Source organism: Cottoperca gobio, chromosome 12 (assembly GCF_900634415.1).
Source record: "Cottoperca gobio chromosome 12, fCotGob3.1, whole genome shotgun sequence".
In the NCBI taxonomy this organism is placed as follows: domain Eukaryota; kingdom Metazoa; phylum Chordata; class Actinopteri; order Perciformes; family Bovichtidae; genus Cottoperca; species Cottoperca gobio.
In genome coordinates this window covers 21,855,977-21,881,175 of record NC_041366.1, presented here as the reverse complement: position 1 = coordinate 21,881,175, position 25,199 = coordinate 21,855,977, and the positions used below count along the sequence as shown (strand labels likewise).

The 25,199-nt window shown below is 41.3% G+C and overlaps 3 protein-coding genes across 4 annotated transcripts in view; 1 reads left to right on the top strand and 2 right to left on the bottom strand.

Moving 5' to 3' along the window:
- csgalnact1a (chondroitin sulfate N-acetylgalactosaminyltransferase 1a) overlaps positions 1 to 13,370 on the bottom strand; it is a 33,096-nt gene extending 19,726 nt beyond the window's left edge. The window contains 3 exon segments of the mRNA XM_029445397.1: positions 447 to 666; positions 668 to 1,657; positions 13,242 to 13,370. Of these exon segments, the coding sequence (XP_029301257.1) occupies positions 447 to 666; positions 668 to 1,243 (796 nt within the window). The 5' untranslated portion in view covers positions 1,244 to 1,657; positions 13,242 to 13,370.
- Positions 13,371 to 16,435: 3,065 nt separating this feature from the next.
- On the bottom strand, positions 16,436 to 19,128 carry nxnl2 (nucleoredoxin like 2). The gene is made up of 2 exons (XM_029444821.1): positions 18,641 to 19,128; positions 16,436 to 17,147 (listed from the first exon to the last, which is right to left on the bottom strand). Exons 1-2 carry the CDS (start codon positions 18,940 to 18,942, stop codon positions 16,979 to 16,981), a joined length of 471 nt encoding a protein of 156 aa, XP_029300681.1. The 5' UTR covers positions 18,943 to 19,128; the 3' UTR covers positions 16,436 to 16,978.
- A 2,589-nt stretch (positions 19,129 to 21,717) lies between these two features.
- On the top strand, positions 21,718 to 23,073 carry gng10 (guanine nucleotide binding protein (G protein), gamma 10). Of its 2 annotated transcripts, none has more exons than XM_029445451.1 (3): positions 21,718 to 22,133; positions 22,690 to 22,817; positions 22,916 to 23,073. In XM_029445451.1, exons 1-2 carry the CDS (start codon positions 22,053 to 22,055, stop codon positions 22,813 to 22,815), a joined length of 207 nt encoding a protein of 68 aa, XP_029301311.1. In that variant the 5' UTR covers positions 21,718 to 22,052; the 3' UTR covers positions 22,816 to 22,817; positions 22,916 to 23,073. The 2 variants fall into 2 exon arrangements, with proteins under 2 accessions (XP_029301311.1, XP_029301310.1); XM_029445450.1 differs by having other exon boundaries at positions 22,913 to 23,018.
- Positions 23,074 to 25,199: the final 2,126 nt, after the last annotated feature.

Genomic DNA, 25,199 nt, shown 5'->3' with positions numbered 1-25,199 from the left:
AACATGTAACACACACATTAATGCAGCAGGAACATGTAACACACACATTAATGCAGCAGGAACATGTAACACACACATTAATGTAACAGGAACATGTAACACACACATTAATGCAACAGGAACATGTAACACACACATTAATGTAACAGGAACATGTAACACACACATTAATGTAACAGGAACATGTAACACACACATTAATGTAACAGGAACATGTAACACACACATTAATGTAACAGGAACATGTAACACACACATTAATGTAGCAGGAACATGTAGCACACACATTAATGCAACAGGAATGAGAATTATGTTGAAAATCGACATTTTGCGACTTGTGAAATGTGTTAATGAACATTTCCTCGTTATGATACCAGAAAACATAATACAGCATTCTCTTTAAAATATAGTGCCAGTTGTAAATGTTGTGCATGACGCGCTCTCACCTTCTATGAAGTCCGACGGTGTGTACACTTTGCTTGTTTGAGTCTTTTCCGCTGCACTCTGCTGGGCTGCTGCCGTGTTGAGCGTGTTCAGGGCCGTCTCCAGAACCTCCCCCAGCGCCTCTCTCTTGTCCTTCCTCACAGGCTTCTCCTCGGGGTGACGCGTCAGCCCCATCTCCAGCTGGTACACCCTCTGCAGGGTGAAACTCTCAAAGGGCACCACAGGCGTACTCGCTGGGGAGCCTGGTGCCGGCGCTCACCTCGGCCTTCGACAGCTGGCTGCGCAGGAACTCCTGGAGGTCTGCCTGCTGACTCTTGACTCCCTGAGCCTCCCCGAGCCCACCGACCTGCGAGCCAGCCCCAGCTTCCTGTCCCTCTGCCGGGCCCCCGGCCACCCTCTTCAGGCTCTCCTGCACTCCTTTCAGCTGCTGGCTACGCTCCTGCAAAGCCTCCTTGAGCTGAGATATCTGCTTCTTCAAGGAGGAGATGTCGAGGCGGTGCTGCTCCTCGCGCTCTTGGAGAAGCACTTGATAAGATTGAACACCGGGGGGTCTGCCGCTTTGAGCAGCTCCTCCTGTCCCGCCTACGCCTGCTCCAAGCCCCGGCCCTGTGCCCCCCAGGCTGCCGTGGTTAGGTCCAGCACGGGGGAGAACGTGGCTCAGCGGAGGGTCAACGGAGTGCGGTGGACTGCAGGTCATCACATAGAGCAGCGACAGGGAGCAGCAGAGGAGCACCAGCACGCCTCCAACACGGGAGACCCAAGCGAGCAGTCCGCGGCGCAGCATCGCTGCATGTAGCATCAAAACTCACAGTAAAAAACACACAGAAATATCATGTAACCTCACACACTGCAGCACGATGATAAGAGTCCATTTGGGATTGTGTTCCATCACCCAGCGAGGAGGCCGGCTACTTATCAGTGTGAGGTCATGTCATCCAAATTAGGTCATTGCTTCTCCACCGCCTGAGATTGTTTTGTCATTGGCAGATAAAACACATGAGAAAAAACACGTTCTGCTTTTCTAATCGTCCAATTAGCTCCATGTTCAGCTGTTAGACTCAAACATTGTTACATCATGTCTCACTCATACGTGACTCATGTGTCCTCCTCACATCGGCCCGGGTGAAGCAGCGTGACGGAGGGAGCAAAAATGCTGCGTTTCATGAGAAAGCAAATCCTGTGTGGCGAGCGGCGGTTTCCTCATGTTGTTTTCCTGACAGAGAAAACAGAAAGGGCAGATGTTTGTCATCCAATCACTCGGAACATCTTGACCTGCATCAACATTACTTGTGTCATTAAAAAGTCAGAAACATGCCAGGACACTTTGACATGTTACTTTAAGATGGCAAAGGGGTTTAAACAAAGCATTCCTTCAGCGCTGCAGCTCCTGGAAAACAAAGTTGTCACTGATGTGTGAGAAAATGAAGCAGAGCGCAAGGGTGTGTGCTTAAATGTGTACAGATGACCGTGTGTTATTGTGAGTTTTTTTTCTCATTGGATACAGAGGAAAGTAACTGGGACACATCGGGTGACTTAATGTGACATGCTGCATTCATGTGGTGTCGGAATAATCGGAGAAATGATTCCCCACCTGGGAAAATTCATGATTAAGATTAAAAAAATAAATAAAAATAAATAAAAATAAATAAAATGTAATAAATATTATTTTATATATACACATTAAAAAAAATTTTTTAAGGATGTATTCCTATAACATTGATTTTGTAAGTGCCATTAACTATTGACTATAAAAATAGTAAATACAGAGAAAACATATTGCAGTCACAGTGGTCTGTTGTAACTGATCCCAGTCCAGCCCTGTATGTATGCATGTATATATATAAATGTGTGTTTTTATGGGAAGCTGCTTCAGTGTTACAGTACGTATCTGTAAATGTATCTCTGCATCAGCCTCGGTCTCTCTTGCCTCCCCACACAGTCAGCTCTTTGACACGGCTGCCTGAAGCCGAGCCTAATGAAAGGATTAGTATGTGGCAGCAGTGAATACTGGACTGTGCTCCAACAGACGGCTGAATCAGGTGAGACAGGGCGTCTCTCCGGCAGGACCTCCACTGCCGACTCAGGAAATGTTTGAGGAGAGAGTGAGAGCAAAATATGGCTGCTGTGACGGAGTATCATGCTTTCAATGACAGGAAAGATCCTCATGAGGTCATTATACGCATCCACAAATGTAACCCTTTAACTTTCCCATTTAATTTCCCCCTAAATATCTTTAAGTTTGAAAAAAATCTTCTTATTTCAGACGGTCTGAAGGCATTTTATGAGAAGTTATATGACATTTACACTCCCAAGACGTTTAAAATGGCTTAACAATTCCGAGAAATGGAGATATTCTAGATGTTGGATTTATCTGAAATCCAGCCGCACATATCTCGTCTCTGTGGCGACTTTGCATTTCAAATAAAGTTTCAAAGAACAACCTTCTTTTGGACAATGTTTGGCTGCGCAGCAGGAGTTTGTACTGAGTGAGCAGGTCAGTGGGTCTTGTATGTGACCACAAACTGGGAACCTTCAAGTAATTACATCACTTCTCCCAGATGACTTTGACTTTCCTGCAACAAACTACACCTTGGCACGGACGCCAGTGAACCACAAGCCATTCAAACTAATTAAAGCACTTAGTTCTGACATTGTGAAGGTCACTATGCATTTCTATTGGGCAACAAATGCACGACTTTGCATTTTTTAAAGTACAGTACGCCTCAGTCAGGACAGAAAGACAAACATCACTTTTACTTATTCCTGCTAAAATCATTTTGTCTGTAAAATATCAAAAACAATGGCCGTCCCAGTTTCTCAAAGTCCAAAGTAAAGTCTTTACATGTCTTGTTCTGAGTCCAAAACACAAATATAATTCACTTTAATACAATTTAAAACTAACAAAAGCAGGAAATCTCCACATTTGAGACGCTGAAAACAGCATTTTTACATGAAAACTTACGTTAACGGTTAATAAATGATCAAAAGAGTTGCCGATTATTGTTGAGGACTATCGTTGCAGCTCTAGTCCTCCCTGATAGTAACAATTTACATGGACTCAAGTAATATAATGTTGACTATATACGTATAAGAGGAGTATAAGAGTCTTATGAGTTCATTTGTGATTGTGTACTTCTACTCAGTTACACACGTCTCGCTACTTTAACTGATACATTGAGCGATAAATCATTTTCACATTTGGCGGAGCTCACACACTCTCACACACTCTCACACACTCTCACACACACACACACACACACACACAAACACACACACACACAAGACAGTGAACCTGCCAATCACCTCGCTGCAGAGCGGAGGTGCTGCGATGTCGAAACAGGAGTCTGTCGTTTCCTACTTGTGCTCCTTTAATTCTTATCTACTGAAACAACATTGTCGCCGAAGTGTAAAAACGTTTTTTTCTCAACAGAAACAAAACTCCCGACATGAAATCGAACAGTTCCTGTTTAATCTCTGACAGCATCAGCACCTGACGAGTTTTGTTTCAACCCTAAATGTTGCGACACACCCTCCATCACAGATCTCATGGAAACGCTTTCCCTGAAAGAATCAGAGGTAATAAATCGACACGCAACACAAACGCTGTCGGGCTTGTTTACCAGCAGAGACAACGAGGCGGACGATGCATTTCTTCCACTTCCTGAGATGATAGAACTGATAAATGTGGTTTCTCCCTTATCACATATTTCATTCTCTCTCTGCTAGAAACAGAAAGAGAGATGCAGGGAGGAGAGTGAGAGAGGGTCAGAGGCAGAGAGATGAAATAAATGATCAGCCGTCATAAAGAAGAGAAACAGGGAGAGGACAAAGAGAATGATTTATAACGTCGGCCAGAGATGTTTCCAAAACAGAGCTCTGCAGCATCTGGACTCGGAAATCACTTCCTCCCCTCCTGCTGCAGCTTCCTGCCCACGGGGCATTCGTGTGTGTGCCTCAATTAGTGTGTATCTATGTGGGAATATGCGTTTCATTTGCAGAAAAAATATTAATGTTACCCTCATAACACCAAAAGCGCCGTGTTCATCTGTCAAAATGAGGGACAATGGGGTGTGAGAGGAGAGGAACTGCAGGAGGTTACTGCCAGTCTCATTTGTGGTTGTTAGTCGCACTAGTACAGCAGATATCACACACAGGTGACAGGTTATCTGTGTGTGTGCTCCTCTGTGCACTACAGCCTACATGGATCAACCTTTAAATATCTGAGGCACTTGAGAAGCAACCTTGTGACCCTCATGACAAATGTAGCTTCTCAGGCCGGCTGTCGCATCTAAAGAGCCCGTTCTCTCTGCTGGCAGGTAATGTATTCAAGATATAAAGAACTATGAATGCCCTGAGGCCATAGAGTATATGGTCTATTCAAAGGCACACACACTTTGCAGATGAGAGGATGTGAGTGTGTGTGAAGGAGAGACACATTGCAGGAAGAGGATACAGTATATACAGTATATCTCTGCTCTAAAGGATCTTAGTGTGTTTGCATCTTTTAGCTCGTTAACTGCGTATTTGTCGACCACTTTCAGATTCAAGAGTTTATTTAAAGTATTTCTTCCCTTCTGTTCCCGGGAGCCATTGTTTTACTTTAATCTCTGCAAATGTATGAAAATCTGTGAGCAGACTCATGCTTGAGGTGTGTAATCCATCACAGTGAACATCCAATCTGCATTAAGTTGCCAAAGTTACATAATCATTGTAAGACTAATCAGTTTAAAGGGGCTCTCCATTGATTTAGTGTCACACGTATACAAGGTGTCAAACATGAAAAAACTAATGCAGGATTTATAGCAAAGCCATTCCCACTGCAAACCTTCTGCAAACATACGGCGACTGCATAATCAGTAATGAACTGAGCTGAACTTCATATCATAATGTGAATGAAAGAATTAAAGCACTTAAACTGAACAGGACCAAACAACTATAAAGTGCACAGGAGGCGGTGGAGCCTTCTGCACGTGCCCCCCAGGAGCCTCACGTCTCCGCCCAGGAGCCTCTCGTCTCCGCCCATGATGAACCATAAATCTGTCGAGTGTCACGATGATGCGAGTAATGAGAGAAACACGACGCTGAACTATAAATCAACGCCTACTGTAGGTTTTTATGGTGTTACTCTTGTTTACCTTTGCTACAGCTCTAGTATAACTTAAGATCTCCTGACTATTAGTCACACAATCATACATTTGCCCCCCCCCCCCGGATTGTAACACTTTCTGTTTATAATGTTCAGTCTTTAAAGCGAAGCTGAGATAACCCCAGACGACATCTTTATGTTCTTCTATAACAAAGCTGCTCCAGAGCCAGCAGAAGCGTCCCACTGTGTCTGCATGAGGAGCTGATGTGTGGAGTTAAAGGAGATGTCCTGAACGTTCACTCACTGAAGCAGCAGACGTGATGTCACACATGACACAACTAAAGAAAGTCGGCTTTGTGTATAAAATGTTAGAAAATAGTGAAAAATCCAAGAATTCACTTTAATATGATATAAAACAGAATTCATTAAAATTACTTTAACAATTAATTGTTTATCAAAATAGTTTCAACTAATGGGTTTGTCCACTAATTGTTGCAGCTTTAAGAGACTTTCAGATTATACAGTAATGAATGGAAATCAATGATTAGCGCTTATGTAAGGGACTAAAAACAGGCAGAACTGCTGTTATGGTGTTTTAAACTTCTCACTACTCGAACATGCTCGAGCTTATAGCAGAGTGCATGGATGCATTACACTTTTAAACATCTATCTAAAGGATGTGGCCTCTGTGATCATTGCATACAACCTGATAAACCAGAGAAGCATGCATGTTTATACTGCCTGTGTGTCTGCCTCTGGGGGGGGGGGGGGGGGGGTGTTAATGCATTTATGTGCATGTTGGCCTCAGTGAATGTCAGGGCTGTGTCTGAACCTGCCGTGCAGCGATCGCACTGTAAAGATGAGGAATGTCCTCTGGGGAGGAAAGCGAGGAGAGCAGAGGAGAGCAGAGGAGAGATTAATTAAGATAAATTCATTAAAAATGAGTGTGGGAAGCTATGCCCACAGATTACTGGGGGGAACTGCTAAGTGTGAGAGGAGAACATGAAGAAGTGGGTATAAAGTGAGAGCCAAGAGGAGCAGAGAAAGGTTTCTTTGATGTCTCCTGTCCCCTCAGGTGATTCTCCCTCCCATTCATTAGGGGCCGGTTTCCCCGGAACCTTCCTGTCGACGTGCCATCTGGAGGGTCCTTAAAAAAACCACATTACACTCCCCACTTCACTACAAGCGGCCCGTGTTAACATCCACCCTCCTCCTCCCTCCTTCTCCCCCCTCCTCTCCTCCCTTCTCTCCTCCCTCCTCTCCTCCCTGCTCCCTTCTCTCCTCCCTCCTCCCTCCTCTCCTCCCTCCTTCTTTTCTCTGCGTTGGTCCTCAAAGTGTTCCCATTTCTTCACAGTTAGGTTAGATGGTATCATATGAAACTTTAATGGGCCCCATGGGGGAAATGGGTCATTGCAACAGCAGCAAATGTACAGTAGAATAAAAAGATAGAAATATAGAAAAATGGAGAGACAGACAGACAGACAGACAGATATACATATATATATATATCTATAAATACATATCTATATCTATAGATATGTATTTATAGATATATATCTATAGATATATATCTATAGATATATATCTATAAATATATATCTATAGATATATATATCTATAGATATATATATCTATAGATATAGATATATCTATAGATATATATCTATAGATATAGATATATCTATAGATATATATATATCTATAGATATAGATATATCTATAGATATATATCTATAGATATATATCTATATCTATAGATAAATAGATAGATATATATATATCTATAGATATAGATATATATATAGATATATATCTATAGATATATATCTATAGATATATATCTATATCTATAGATAAATAGATAGATATATATAGATATATATCTATAGATATATATCTATATCTATATCTATAGATATATATTTATAGATATATATCTATAGATATAGATATATATGTATAGATATATATCTATATCTATAGATAAATAGATATATATCTATAGATATATATATTTATATCTATTTATCTATAGATAAATAGATATATATCTATTTATCTATTTTACATTACATTAGTCAGACACTCTTCTCCACAGGGACCTACAGAGACCTACAGAGACCTACAGGGACCTACAGGGACCTACAGAGACCTACAGGGACCTACAGGGACCTACAGAGACCTACAGGGACCTACAGGAACTACAGGGACCTACAGGAAATACAGGGACCTAAAGGAACTACAGGGACCTACAGAGACCTACAGGGACCTAAAGGAACTACAGGGACCTACAGAGACCTACAGGGACCTAAAGGAACTACAGGGACCTACAGAGACCTACAGGGACCTAAAGGAACTACAGGGACCTACAGAGACCTAAAGGAACTACAGGGACCTACAGAGACCTACAGAGACCTACAGGGACCTACAGTGACCTACAGGAACTACAGGGACCTACAGGAACTACAGGGACCTAAAGGAACTACAGGGACCTACAGTGACATACAGTGACATACAGTGAGCTACAGTGACATACAGTGACCTACAGTGAGCTACAGAGACCTACAGTGAGCTACAGTGACCTACAGTGACCTACAGTGAGCTACAGAGACCTACAGTGACCTACAGTGACCTACAGTGACATACAGTGACCTACAGTGACCTACAGGGACCTACAGTGACCTACAGTGAGCTACAGTGACCTACAGTGACATACAGTGACCTACAGTGACCTACAGAGACCTACAGTGACCTACAGTGACATACAGTGACCTACAGTGATCTACAGTGACATACAGTGACCTACAGAGACCTACAGTGACCTACAGTGACATACAGTGACCTACAGAGACCTACAGTGACCTACAGTGACCTACAGTGACCTACAGTGACATACAGTGACCTACAGTGACATACAGTGACCTACAGTGACATACAGTGACATACAGTGACCTACAGTGACATACAGTGACATACAGTGACCTACAGTGACCTACAGTGACATACAGTGACCTACAGTGACATACAGTGACCTACAGTGACATACAGTGACATACAGTGACCTACAGTGAACTACAGTGACCTACAGTGACCTACAGTGACATACAGTGACCTACAGTGAACTACAGTGACCTACAGTGACCTACAGTGACATACAGTGACCTACAGTGACATACAGTGACATACAGTGACATACAGTGACATACAAAGACATACAGTGACCTACAGTGACCTACAGTGATCTACAGTGACATACAGTGAGCTACAGTGACATACAGTGACGTACAGTGACGTACAGTGACCTACAGTGACCTACAGTGACCTACAGTGATCTACAGTGACATACAGTGACATTACAAAGACATACAGTGAGCTACAGTGACATACAGTGACCTACAGTGACCCTACAGTGAGCTACCAAGTGGACATACAGTGACATACAGTGAGCTACAGTGACCTACACAGTGACCTACCAGGGACCTACAGGGACATACAGTGAGCTACAGTGAGGCTACAGTGACATACAGTGACATACAGTGAGCTACAGTGACATACAGTGACCTACAGTGACCTACAGGGACCTACAGTGACCTACAGTGAGCTACAGGGACCTACAGTGACATACAGTGAGCTACAGTGAAGCTACAGTGACATACAGTGACATACAGTGAGCTACAGTGAGCTACAAGTGGACATACACGTGACCTACAGTGAGCTACCGTGACATACAGTGACCTACAGTTGAACCCCTACAGTGACCTACAGTGACCTACAGGGACCTACAGTGACCTACAGTGACCTACAGTGAGCTACAGGGACCTACAGTGACATACAGTGACCTACAGTGACCTACAGTGACCTACAGGGACCTACAGGGACATACAAAGACATACAGTGACCTACAGTGACATACAGTGACATACAAAGACATACAGTGACCTACAGTGACATACAGTGACCTACAGTGACCTACAGTGACATACAAAGACATACAGTGACCTACAGTGACATACAAAGACATACAGTGACCTACAGTGACATACAAAGACATACAGTGACCTACAGTGACATACAGTGACATACAAAGACATACAGTGACCTACAGTGACATACAGTGACCTACAGTGACATACAGTGACCTACAGTGACATACAGTGACCTACAGGGACCTACAGTGACCTACAGTGACATACAAAGACATACAGTGACCTACAGTGACATACAAAGACATACAGTGACCTACAGTGACATACAGTGACCTACAGTGACATACAGTGAGCTACAGTGACATACAGTGACCTACAGTGACCTACAGGGACCTACAGTGACCTACAGTGACCTACAGTGAGCTACAGGGACCTACAGTGACATACAGTGACCTACAGTGACCTACAGTGACCTACAGGGACCTACAGGGACATACAAAGACATACAGTGACCTACAGTGACATACAGTGACATACAAAGACATACAGTGACCTACAGTGACATACAGTGACCTACAGGGACCTACAGTGACATACAAAGACATACAGTGACATACAGTGACATACAAAGACATACAGTGACCTACAGTGACCTACAGTGAGCTACAGTGACATACAGTGACCTACAGTGACCTACAGTGAACTACAGTGACCTACAGTGACCTACAGTGACCTACAGTGACATACAGTGACCTACAGTGAGCTACAGTGACATACAGTGACCTACAGGGACCTACAGTGACCTACAGTGACATACAGTGACCTACAGTGACCTACAGTGAACTACAGTGACCTACAGTGACCTACAGTGACATACAGTGACCTACAGTGAGCTACAGTGACATACAGTGACATACAGTGACATACAGTGACCTACAGTGACCTACAGTGACATACAGTGACCTACAGTGACCTACAGTGAACTACAGTGACCTACAGTGACCTACAGTGACATACAGTGACCTACAGTGAGCTACAGTGACATACAGTGACATACAGTGACATACAGTGACCTACAGTGAGCTACAGTGACATACAGTGACCTACAGTGACCTACAGTGACCTACAGGGACATACAGTGACATACAGTGACCTACAGTGACATACAGTGACCTACAGTGACCTACAGAGACCTACAGTGACATACAGTGACCTACAGTGACCTACAGTGAACTACAGTGACCTACAGTGACCTACAGTGACCTACAGTGACCTACAGTGACATACAGTGACCTACAGTGACCTACAGTGACATACAGGGACCTACAGTGACCTACAGTGACATACAGTGACCTACAGTGACCTACAGTGACCTACAGTGACCTACAGTGACCTACAGTGAACTACAGTGACCTACAGTGACCTACAGTGACCTATCGATATTTAATATAATCATCAATGCTACTGAACATATCCACTGACCGCAAATGGAACAAACAAAATAACGTGCAGGAGCTTAAGGTTTAAGAGGTGAATTTTACTAAACAAATTGTTTAGGTTATGTTTTAATGTATAAAAAAGACTTCCTACCCGTTGCCTTCTTTTGGGATGAGAAGACACATTCTTCTTTTGTTCTACATCATTGTATTACTTCATGGTACAAGTGTTTGTCAAAACTGCTCCACCAACCTTGATAAACTCTCTGACTCAGCCCACCCTGATAACATATTAGCATATTCATTAAAATTATATATTGTCTCTGACACCAACTGTGTCCTGGACAGTGAATTGCAGCACTTCTGTGCACCGGTCAATCCTAAAATGAAATATGGAGCTTAATCGGAGGTCAAATGTACGTTAAAGAGTCTTGAATATATTGTTGATTGTTACGTTATGTTGTTTATTGTCTTAAATATTGGTCAAGAATATGGAGATGAGCTTTGTTAGCATTTAAAGACAGAAGAAATGACCACAAACGTTTATTTTCATGCCTATAGGAGTCACATAAACAGATTTATCTCCTCCATAAACCAATTCTACAAAGTGCTATAACAGTACGTCTGTGCGGAAAGAGAGATTAGTGGGCGCTCTGTAAAACAATGAAAAACCACGATACAATTCAGCTCATCTGCGTAATTATGGTGCAATACAATAAATCTGAGACACTCCCCGTGTCACCGTAGCTGACAGTGAGTTTACAAGTGGAAATGTATGAACAGCTGATTATACAGATGGCAAACAAAACAAATCTGTTCCTTTGCACCTGCAACACCGTCGCAGTTATTTGCACATCATCACCTTTTGCAATATTCTCGCCTCTTGTGCAACATTATCCGACGGAAATGTTCTTGGCAAATGACTTGTGAAAGACGCTAACAAGTGCGAGCCGAGATCAGAGAGGGCCAGAGCTCATTACTTCCCTCTACTCCCTGTTAACCAACACACATTAACATCCGCACCATCTCTCGGCTGTGCACGCAAAGGTGTGCGGCGTTTATTTTGTATGTTTACAGCGGTACGGCTGAACCCTCTGCTGATGAGAACACCGGGCTACGTGAGTGAAGCTGACAGTCGACCCTCAAGGCAACACAGCCTTCAGTGCCGTTCATAAGCTCTCCATTCAATAATCTAATTGATTTTGTTTTATAAAGCGGCATTATCTAACTGAGCAAGGGCAACTGTAACACCATCACATGTGTCAATACGCTGCAGGCACGAGCATCAAAATGTCCTGCAAGATTCCTGTTATCTGATCTGTGAAACATGAGAGTGCCGGCGGCCTGCACGGCAACACAAAGTGAGGACACGCACATGTATCGAGCATCTAATCAAAAAGGGGGGCAACTCTATCTCCCAGGCATATGAAGCACATACTTGTCATCCAGTATCACATCATCACTATTGTTTTCCAGTTAATCACTCGTATGGGGTAAAGGCACATGCAGCTCGTATGTGTGCACTCTCTTCTCTGCTGGATAAACAACCTCAAATCCCACGTAATCTCCAGTTTCATTCTTCCAATATGAGAAAAACAACGCTGCCAGCTTGCAAACCAAGTGTTTCAGGGTGCTGTGGTGCCTGTTAGTGAGTGCACTAAGCAGGATTACAACCATTTTCTTGATAAAAACCTGCAGCTCGCTCAGTCTGCTGCATACTGTGTGTGTGTGTGTGTGTGTGTGTGTGTGTGTGTGTGTGTGTGTGTGTGTGTGTGTGTGTGTGTGTGGAAAAGAAGCACTTTCACTGAGTGGATGTAATTGTATTATTTGGGTGTACTCACCAAAAATGATTGTGGGCGGTTTTTTGCTTTCATGTGACCTAAAACATGAGTCACAGATTGATACACTGGCTGCTTTTATAATCTATATAATCTACTTATAAACTGTTTCATTTATATTAAATATGTCAGAAAAGTGAGAATCCACTCAATGGATGATAAAAACCTCGCAGTGAAAACAAGCAAGCAACTTAAACCCACAGAGCAGCAAGTTAAACTCACATTTAGACATGTATTTGCTTTTATAGTCCATAAAGTGCATTATGGGAAGAAAGATAGTTGATTTAATTACAATTAAAAGCAGTTTTTTTTCCAATATCTCTCAGTAAAAGTCGCTGGATTACATCCCATAAACACAGAAACCTTGAGAGAGGTGAACATTACGACCACGAATTCATCACAAGCGAACTATTCACGTTTTGTGATGATATGTATTTTACATTTCAGCTCTCAGCACTGCCACATCTGTTAGTTTACAGTGTTCACGTGCACTCTCACGCGGACAACTTACCTCTTGTTGCAGCAGTCGTCGCGTGGCTCCATCCCGCGTGGAGCTTTCTTTGCTCTAGTCCCGGTGCTGAGGTCCCGTCCCTGCAGGCAGCCCTCCTCCGGTCCTCCTCCGGTCCACAGCCGACACATGCGGAGAGCAGGAGCGGGTGTGAGCGCTTCTTGTACCGCGGAGGAGCGTGAAGCATAAGAGAGGGAGAAGACCACCGGAACACGGCAGGGCCCGCCTTCAAAATAAAACTAGTATACTGCATACAACGATTAGTCGACTAATCGTCGATTAGTCGAGCGGCAGAAAAATAAGTGATTCGTCGTTTGAGTAAATGTGTATGTAAAAATGCAGTTTTCAGCCTCCTTTTCTGTTTTATATCATATTAAACTGAATTTTCTAACATTTTACTGACCAAACGATTAAATGAGAAAATTTTCAGCAGACTAATCGATAATGAAAACAATCGTTGGTTGCAGCCCTAACCCTGAAACGCCATTTTATCATAAATAAACACATTTTGAGTCTCACGGTTATTAAGTTTAGAGCTTAAAGTAGAGTAGTAGTAGAGTTTAAACTGATGTTTACTGCCTGTTTCATGATGCTGGAGTTTTACCAGATTCACCAGGGGTACAGGTTTGAATCGTAACGCCAGAGCAGACAATGATTGCATTCGACAATAAGCCTATGTGTCACAGTCACACCTGAACTCCCAGTGTATATATATTATATTATATTCATTCATATTATTATTAATGTTATTGGCTATATACTTGTTTATTATTTTGTGAGAGATGTGCATCCATATTGCCAAGTATTCCCAGCATATCAACATTTTAAATTCAACATGGAATCAATCGTCGATGTCTCTCCATTAATCTCCATCTTTTATTCGACTGAGAGACAAGATACTCTTCTTTTAAATGATGTGCGCCTATGAGAAGTGCCATATGTTTGTTATTTTCTAAAGTCCATTTAGTGCATCTGTAAGAAATGGAAATGTTTATGAACCTTACACATTGTTGTTGTTGTCAGTGGTGGAAGAAATAATTAGTTACAAGTAAAAGTAGGCCTACATCTTTTGTAGATGGCTGCTGCCTGTGAGTAAATAAAGTCTTAAAGATATAATAAAATCATAATTTACTTATTGATTATATTGTGTATTGTTGATCTGAAGTACCTCACATGTGAAGTTCAGTACTTGAGTATATGTTCTGAGCTGCTCTCCACCTCATCATGAGCTTTAAAAGTTTCCATATAATCAGTCATATTGGTTTTATTTTGAAGGTTTCTAGCGGAAGTTCTGTGTGTTACCGTGGTGAACTTGACAGGAGCGCGCTCTCCGTGCAGGGTCCGCCGGTCCACCCCTCCCCGCCCCGCTCGCGCATAAAGACAGCCTTGTTAGTGGACTCACAGGAAACACTCCTGCCTTTCACTCCTGAAGCAACAACAAGTCCGACTGACTGACATCCATGTGAAGTCCACATACATGAAGTCTCTGCAGGGTGGGGGCTCCAACTGCAGCAGGGTGGGGGCTCCAACTGCAGCAGACAGGAAGCAGATACCAAATGAAAATGTTCTTCATCCCTGGATATGATGATGAGGATGACAGCTGGAGGATCATTGTGTGACTCGTGATGTAATTACCTCATTACCGTCACACAGTGGTGGAAGAAGTGAAAGAGAAGACATACTTTAAGGAACAGTACAGAAGTGTTCGCATTAACATGTAGTTAAAGTGTTTCAGAATAATGTATATTATTATATCATTATTGAGGTTATTTTTAATAAATCATAACAATCTCTGTGACATATTTATTCAGCATTTTATTTGAGTAATTCTTCCTTTGTTTTATTTATATCTTGTACATATTATGTTATTCTGAGTTTCCATGTTCATGCTATGTTCTGCCTCTTTTTGAACGACACCCCCTGTATGAAAGTGCAGTATAAATATTATAATATTATTTTGTATAATAACTTTTAGTTATATACAGCTGGGTAGCTCATTATTAAACTGTAAAACAAAGTAACTAAAGTTATCAAACAAAGTAAAAAGTACAGTAATTAGGAGTAGACGTATGAAGTAGCATTAAGTGGAAACACTGCAGTAAAATGTAAGTACCTCAAAATTGTACTTTAGTGCAGTAGTTGTAAATGTGTAAACAATGAGCCGACATTAAACTGTGCGTACAGTGTATATTATTATATTTTCTAAAAGACCCCTGGATAAAGCGTGATATAAATGATAAGGCATATAATAACACTCTAAATGTTGGTAAAGTTGAGACAATTCAAACGTCATATTCTCATAAATGACTAAACAGCGCCCCCGCGCGGTGGGGTGTGGAACTGCAATGTGTACTAAAGCGCAGCAGAGGAATAAATGATTCAAAGGTTAATGACGTTCACTTACAGGCGTCATTTTCCATCCCTCTGCTCCACTTTGAGGAGTTGCATCATATTATTCAGTGATGTCCTCCGAGTCCTGATGAAGGAGCGGAGGAGAAGCAACATCTGCAGCCTGGTGTGTTCCTGGCGCCCGGCGCTCTATGAAGACTTGCAGCATTTTACATGGAACTACATGGAATTAAAAGATAGTTCAACTATATTCTTTTTTTTTGCAGTGATTCAAGTAGTTAAATGACATTTTGGCTATTTTCTGTTTAGTTAACTGAAGAAACTTGATTTTTTATCGTTGCTTCTCTCCTGTAATTTAACTTCCTTCTTTCTTTCAATGCATCACATTTAAATTGTTTATTGAACAACTTTTTCTAAGAAGCTTTAAAACTAAAGTAGATTTCTCCCAAAGTTCCACATTGATCCAATAACGAATGTGAACTTTGTGAACATGAAGAAGAAACAACTAAAACATGTTACAGATGTTAGTGGACCAGCATTATTATTATATTTTAATCAATTCATTCATTTTACTTGGTAAATTTACATCAATAATATTTATATGTTTTACTGTGGAGTCATGTTGATTATGATGCATTTCTACATTAAACGTATAATAAAGCTAAACGAGGTGAGAGCTGCAGTCACAATGCACGAGGGGGAAAAAGCCAATTAGGACCAATTAAGTGAAAGTGTTGGAAACTTTGTCCTCCGAGCTTTCTGCATCTTAACGAGGCCGCGGGGGTTCATTAAACACGAAACGCACACACAGAGACTCCCAACGGAAAAGTGAAAACAGATGACAATAATCCCAGAATATATATTTATATTTTAATAACTCATATAAAATAAAAATACAAAAATATACAGGCAGCTCAAAGTAGAACTACAAGTCAAACTTTAAATATACTCAAGGAGAGAAAGATGGACTGCAGGTTTATTTGGTGCACATTAAAGAACATTATGGTTTCTGATAAACTACAGGAGCCGGCTTCTCTTATTCGTATTAAAAGCAGAATTTCCTAAAAGCATTTTTCACATTTGAAGCACGAAGGACTCGCCTGAGGTTTGTCTTAATGCATAGGATGTTTCCAGCAGTGCTCCGACACGCTTAAATATAAACCCCTCAAAGCAGGACTTGTGAGCAAATCAAATAAAGTTTGATTTTCCTTCTCGATAGTTACATTTGAAGGATTCTAGAGTTCTTAAAAAAGTCAAAGAATCCAGAATTTGAGAAGAAAAATCGGAATAAATAAGCAGAATTTTGCTCTTTAATCATCGTCTGAACACTAAACTTAGAAATATTCAATTAACTTTGGTTTAGTTCTGGCTGCAGCAGGTTGCCGTGTTTTCTATCCCTTAAAGTTCTGGAAGATCTCCGCGGCGTCCAGCCAGGACCTGAAGCAGGCCCGGCCTCGCTCCCGGATCTGTTTCCTGCCCTTGTCCGTGATCACGGCGCCGTTCTCCTTCACGATCACCAGTTTGGGCACCGCTGTGATTTGGTAGCGCTGCTTCAACTCACTGAGAGGAAAGAGAGAAGACTTCATTAGAAACACACACAGCTGGACCCGCTTCTACGTCACCAAGCAAGCACTTTACACGTGGTGTGTGTGTGTGCGCGTGTGTGTGTGTGTGTGTGTGTTTGTGTGTGTGTGGTGCAAAGAAACAAATCTGACATACTTAATATTTACATTATATGCAATCGTTCAACGTCTACTTCTCAGAGAAATAATGTTCTTTTATATTCAACGGCAGTCGTTTAATCCGTGTGTGTGTGTGTGTGTGTGTGTGTGTGTTTTGGATGAATGTTTATTGATTCTGAACGACTGAACCTACCCAGCTGTATATAAATAAAGTTCTTCTTATACAAAATAATAAACTTTATTGATACTGCACCTTTCATACAGGGGCCGTCGTTCAGAATCAATGAACAATAAGCGGAGTTTGTTTAGTTTCCTCTTCTTGACTTCATGCATCTCATCTGTGTGCAAACTAAATAAAATAAAATAATAAAAGCATTAACTAATGGGTGTCACTTTGACCTTTGACCTTCTCAATTTATCTTTTTGTTTCTAAAAATGTCAGTAAATAGTGAAAACTTTAAATTACTTGTTTTATCCGACCGTCAGCCCAAAAACCAAAAAGTTCTTCTGTTCACGATCATTTCACGAGATGGAAGCAGAACATATTTCACAGTTTTGCTTTAAAATGTAACTTTCTGATGGTTTTCTTCCTCTTATCATTGTAAACTGAATGTTTCGGGGACGAACTGTCGATCTGAGGACGTCACTTCTGGACGGTTTCTCCATTTTATAACATTTTCAAATCCAAGCAATTAATTTATATATAAATATAATAAATATTAATATTTAAATAAACCAGAACATGTAAATGAAATCTTAAAGTGCCTCTCAGCTGTGAGACACTTCTCTGTCCTGCACGTGACCTTAATCCCTGCAAAGCATTTATATAACAGACTAATGAGCTGTAGTGTTAAATCCTAAGAAGATATTAATCAAATTAAAACACAATCAAGGGCAACTGAACGTGTTTTTAAAGTATTATATTAAGTTGAACATGTGTAAACATGTACGGAAGCCCTAAAGGGCCAAGATTCAAACATTTTATTTTAAGGAGTTGAAGTTATTAATGTCATTATTTTCCTAGATCACAAAATGTTCTCGATATAATTATATAATTACATTATTTATAAATATAATAATATAATTACATTATTTAGTATTAATATAATTATATATAATAATTAATATAATTTCAGATCACAAGAAAACAATTTCATAATAATAAATTACACATTATCTCGAAATATATATATTTTAAATTCCAGATACCGACATAAATAACACAAAACTAATAAAAATAACTTATTATCAAGGCAACAAACAATTATTAATAAGGTTTGAACCGTGGCCTTTCAGGGCTTCCGTACTTTCCTGCACTTTAAATGAAATAACCAAACTTGCACCGAGTTCTCGTTAGATCTGAATACTTACTGCCTGTAGTCATCCGTCCAGGGCAGAGCCAGCCAGTCTCCGTGCATGTCGTGATAATACTCAACCATGTCGTCCGCAGACTTGTCAGAGGACACAAAAACTATTTCAAACTGAGCTGGAGGTTCACTGTCTTCCACCAACTCCGTGTAGAAATCGCACAGGATGGGTGTGAAGTCTCGACACGGCGGACACCATCCTGCAGAAAAGTAGATCCCCACCACTTTATTCCTCAACGCCTCTTCGGGATCCACTAAATCCCCGTCTTTATTCAGGATTGCGCGGCCGGTAAATACCTCCACCATGTCTGCTAAAGCCTCCGCTTTTTATTCGACAGTCCTGCAGGTTTGACAGCTTTAAGTGTTGTTGTCTTGTAGTTCATGTCCTGTTAATCACCTGCAGACCAATGAGGGCACGAGCCGCAGCAGGTGTTGTAGTCCATTAGCCATGTGGCTCTCAGTTCTGCTGAGAGCTGCATTAATGCTCGTATTTACAGCTGAGCTGCAGCACGACGTTTCACAGCACTTTCAGGCAGCCCAGACATGCGCATGCGCAGAGCCTATGAACTCATTTAAGAGGAGACATGGGTAAACATATTTTTAACTAATACATATCAGCATGAAACTTCCCCAGTTCATTACTTACATCAAGACAATTATTTTTTATATTACAAGTTTTCTGAAATGTTATGTTTAAATATGCAAATGAGGCATTTGCTCATTTGCATTTCCAGAACAGAAATGTGAACATTGGATAAAGACAGGTTCATAATTAGTGTTGCATTTTGTTGATATCAATGACATGTGAACAAAGCCCTCTGCACAAAGCTTCAGAATATAGAGAGGAATGAAAGTGGAAAGTTTGGTGTATGTAAGTGCTGCTGAAGTGGAGACTTCTGCTGAAGAGTGTGAGAAAAAGCTCCTTTAGAGAAAAGCTCCTTTAGAGATATGTATTGTAACACTCATACATGTTGTACACACTACAGGTGAACAGGGTCATACATGTTGTACACACTACAGGTGAACAGGGTCATACATGTTGTACACACTACAGGTGAACAGGGTCATACATGTTGTACACACTACAGGTGAACAGGGTCATACATGTTGTACACACTACAGGTGAACAGAGTCATACATGTTGTACACACTACAGGTGAACAGGGTCATACATGTTGTACACACTACAGGTGAACAGAGTCATACATGTTGTACACACTACAGGTGAACAGGGTCATACATGTTGTACACACTACAGGTGAACAGGGTCATACATGTTGTACACACTACAGGTGAACAGGGTCATACATGTTGTACACACTACAGGTGAACAGGGTCATACATGTTGTACACACTACAGGTGAACAGAGTCATACATGTTGTACACACTACAGGTGAACAGAGTCATACATGTTGTACACACTACAGGTGAACAGGGTCATACATGTTGTACACACTACAGGTGAACAGAGTCACACATGTTGTACACACTACAGGTGAACAGGGTCACACATGTTGTACACACTACAGGTGAACAGAGTCACACATGTTGTACACACTACAGGTGAACAGGGTCATACATGTTGTACACACTACAGGTGAACAGAGTCATACATGTTGTACACACTACAGGTGAACAGGGTCAAACATGTTGTACACACTACAGGTGAACAGGGTCATACATGTTGTACACACTACAGGTGAACAGGGTCAAACATGTTGTACACACTACAGGTGAACAGTCATACATGTTGTACACACTACAGGTGAACAGAGTCATACATGTTGTACACACTACAGGTGAACAGAGTCATACATGTTGTACACACTACAGGTGAACAGGGTCATACATGTTGTACACACTACAGGTGAACAGGGTCATACATGTTGTACACACTACAGGTGAACAGAGTCATACATGTTGTACACACTACAGGTGAACAGAGTCATACATGTTGTACACACTACAGGTGAACAGAGTCATACATGTTGTACACACTACAGGTGAACAGAGTCATACATGTTGTACACACTACAGGTGAACAGAGTCATACATGTTGTACACACTACAGGTGAACAGGGTCATACATGTTGTACACACTACAGGTGAACAGAGTCATACATGTTGTACACACTACAGGTGAACAGAGTCATACATGTTGTACACACTACAGGTGAACAGGGTCATACATGTTGTACACACTACAGGTGAACAGGGTCATACATGTTGTACACACTACAGGTGAACAGGGTCATACATGTTGTACACACTACAGGTGAACAGAGTCATACATGTTGTACACACTACAGGTGAACAGAGTCATACATGTTGTACACACTACAGGTGAACAGGGTCATACATGTTGTACACACTACAGGTGAACAGAGTCATACATGTTGTACACACTACAGGTGAACAGAGTCATACATGTTGTACACACTACAGGTGAACAGAGTCATACATGTTGTACACACTACAGGTGAACAGGGTCATACATGTTGTACACACTACAGGTGAACAGAGTCATACATGTTGTACACACTACAGGTGAACAGAGTCATACATGTTGTACACACTACAGGTGAACAGAGTCATACATGTTGTACACACTACAGGTGAACAGGGTCATACATGTTGTACACACTACAGGTGAACAGAGTCATACATGTTGTACACACTACAGGTGAACAGGGTCATACATGTTGTACACACTACAGGTGAACAGAGTCATACATGTTGTACACACTACAGGTGAACAGAGTCATACAATGTTTTTGCCTTAAAGAACAAACAATCTCACAAACAATATAATATAATAATAAAATAAGGGGGATTTATATAAATGTATAGTTAATAATAATAATAATAATAATAATAACTATATTTGTATAGCACTTTTCCAAAACAGTGCTAAAACAATAACAAGTATAAATAAAAGGTGGAAAAGGAGTATAAATAAGTATAATTCCTTCTCTCTCGCTTTCTCTTTCTCCACTTCCTTTGTCGCTCCTCACTTCCTCTTCCTCTCGTCCTGTTTTTCTCTCTGTTCCACTCTCCAGTTTAGAGCTTGAGTGAAGTACGATGAAGCTGTTTGTTTTCTTCACTGGGGGGGGGGGGAACTTTTAAGCATCACAGAAATCAAAGAAACAACGATTCAGAGAAACAACAAACGTCTAAAAGCTTTATTTAAAACGCTGTAATCTGTGTGACTCCAGCTTCAGAGCACAGACTGCAGCACTAACACAGTTTCAAAGGTACGTTGGAGGTCAGCGTGCTTCCATGTCTCCTTGTCTCCTCAGTGAAGTGGACTGAGGTCCTTTGGAAAGAGACCCGGCCACGCTTCCTCCTCCAGCGTCTCTCTGCCCATCAGTGCAGTCAGCTCCTGTGTTCAAAGACTGAAGGACACTTTTTCAACATGACCTCCAATTCCAATTTATCCAACATGAGACGTCTGGTGGAACAACTGAAGCTCGAGGCCAGCGTGGAGAGAATCAAGGTACAGAGGAGATACAGTCTTATCTTATCCCATTGTTCCGTATACATGAGCCTTTATGAAGAGTGTATAAACCTTCCTTAATGGCTCTATTCATTAACGGTTGTTGAATAATGTACTTGTGCTTTATAGATCCTTTGATAACTTTTAGGTTGCCAGGTTGTAGAAAATCCTCCTCAAGCATCAGACATGCTTTGTCTTCTGAGCTCGTTACAAGTTGTTAATAAAGAGCCCGTTGCAAAGTAACTAAGTACATTTAATCAAGTTACAAATGAAGATTGTTGCACACGAAACACACGAAGAGCTTATGAAATATGATGTTTCCTTATAAGTGCGGCTGAAACGATGAGTTGATTGACAGAAAGTTCATTGAAACTGTTTTGATGATTATTAAATAAGAAATGTGAAGGTTTTGAGTTACAACAGTAAAATCCTGCTTTTACATTAATGCATGAGTAATAATAGTTTAATGTTATAAAACATATAATAATATAACAACATTTTTGTGTGTGTGTGTGTGTGTGTGTGTGTGTGTGTGTGTGTGTGTGTGTGTGTGGAGGTGTCTCAGGCGGCTGCAGAGCTCCAGCAGTACTGTCTGCAGAACGCCGGCAGAGACGCCCTGCTGGTGGGGGTCCCCACAGGCAGCAACCCCTTCAGGGAGCCCCGCTCCTGCGCTGTGGTGTGAAGGTCAGCGCACGACGTCGACACCCTTTATGTAATAGTAATTCCTATTGTTGAAACGGAATTTCAAATTAGGACTAAAGAGTGTTATTGTTTTGCAGAAGGATGAAGACGGTGACATCTCACTCACAGAAGAAAGTCATTTCATGTTATTGTTTTAATATTCCTGTGTGCATGTTTCTAACACATTAAAGGGGATTACACACACTTCTTATTATACTTCTTTTTTTAAATACCCTTTGAAAGCTGCAGAAGTGTCGGTTTGCTGCAGTGACGGAGGCTAATAGTGATTATCTACAGCAGGGGGGTCAAACTCATGTTAGTTCAGGGGCCACATGCAGTGGGCCGGACCAGTAACATCATTACAACCTGTAAATAACCACAACTCCACATGTTCCCTTTGTTTTAGTGCAAAAACATACATTCTGAAAATGTTCAAATTTAATGAACTATCTTTTTACAAAACATTATGAACAACCTGACGTTTCTTAAGAAAGAAAGGTTCAACAATATTATCAGTTTATAATTCACACGTGTGCGTTACAACGTACAGATCAGTGTGTCTACAAAGACACAACACATGTAGTCGCAGGTATCTGGAACAGCATTTTACTTTATGATCAAAACAACTCATTTTCACACTTTGCAAAGTCATCCCGCGGGCCGGACTGGACCCTCTGGCGGGCCGGTTTTGGCCCCCGGGCCGCATGTTTGACACCCCTGATCTACAGGTTATACAGGCGGATGTGTATAGCTCTGAATCACGCCCTGGGATCTCTCAGCGTCCGAGCTTCCTGACGTCTCAGCTCGGAGCAGAAGAGAGGAAACTGGCTCTTCCTGTTCAGAGCTGCGTCGCTCTGCACGCTGCCTTCCAGCTTCTACAGATTTCAGATGTTAATCACGAGCTGCAGGCGACGTTAGATTACACATGAAACATGAATCACCACAGTGAGGGGATGTTAGGATTCATGTGTGTTTAGTCATGCGTCTGTTAATGTTATTCATTCTGAATTCTGTTTAAACGTGAAGAGTCTGCAGCGCTCTCTCTCTCACTTCCTTTTCCTCTCAGTGCAATGATCTCGGACGAGTCTCATTTTTGAAGCCTCCTTTCCTCACAACCTTTGTTCCAAGGCTGCAGTTTATCACACTGAGGACACGAGCACGAGCTGTTGCACAAACAATGAGAGGCAGAAGATGAACATGACAAACTGTGAAGACAGAAACCAGAGAACAATGTGAAGCTGATTTAAATGTTTTATCCCCAAATAACTTTCAGAATGCTTGAAGAGAACTTCACATGTGGTGCCTGTGGCTGCAGAGTGTTCGTCTCTGGAGCTTTTAATACATTACGAGTGTAAAACAAGACTGACATGTTTCTCTTCTGCATATTAAATCATATAAGGAAGCCTAATTTAATCTGAAACCTTTAAATTATTAAGGGAAAATGTCGACTTACGCCACCTGCTGGTCATTTCTGTTCTGCAGATACTTTAGTGAAAGTAAAACTGTTTCTAAGTACATAAGTATGATTATAATAATGTTCTTAAAGTGAAAGTACTCAATGTAGAAGAATCTGCCCACGTGAGAGTTATATTATTATATATTATATTATAAGATCTTTGACACATTTAAAGTATTTTTATACTGTTGGGCGGTTAAATCTGTGACAACGCTTCATATTTAATGAGCAGAAATCATAAGTTTAGTTTGTAAAAGAATTTGCAGTCACATAAAATGCAGTGGAATAAAAAACTACATGCTACAAGCAAATATTGTAACTTTCACACCTGCAGGATCAACTTCAGAGTCTCACGTTGGACCTCTGACCTGCAGCTGTAAAGACAACACAACAGAAAATATAAATAGATCCTGAACCTGAAGTGCTTTGCTGTTAAAGGGACCCTCCCCGTGAAAACTTTATTTCTCTCTGCTGCCTCCACGATGAACGAAGAATCAAACAACAGAGAAAAGTCTCGATGAAAAATCTGAAGACATCTGTTTACAAACTCACACAACTCGTGCAGAATAATGACATCTCATTTATCTTCACACACACACACGCACACACACACACACACACACACACACGCACACACACACACACACACACGCACACGACTATCACTAAACTTTACTATTTAAACACTTCTGCAGAACTCACACACGAACACGCACGTGATAAAAACTACGTTTTCTTGTAGTATTGAAGGCAACACGAGGGTGAAGGTTCCTTTAAACTGCTGTTGTTTTCCACCTGCTGTTTTCCACCTGTTGTTTTCCACCTGTTGTTTTCCACCTGTGGTTTGATTGTTCAACAAGTGAAGCCAGGTACACAAAGGAGGAAGCAACCTGCAGAGCCTGAATGGAGTCGTCTTCTCCTTTAAAAGG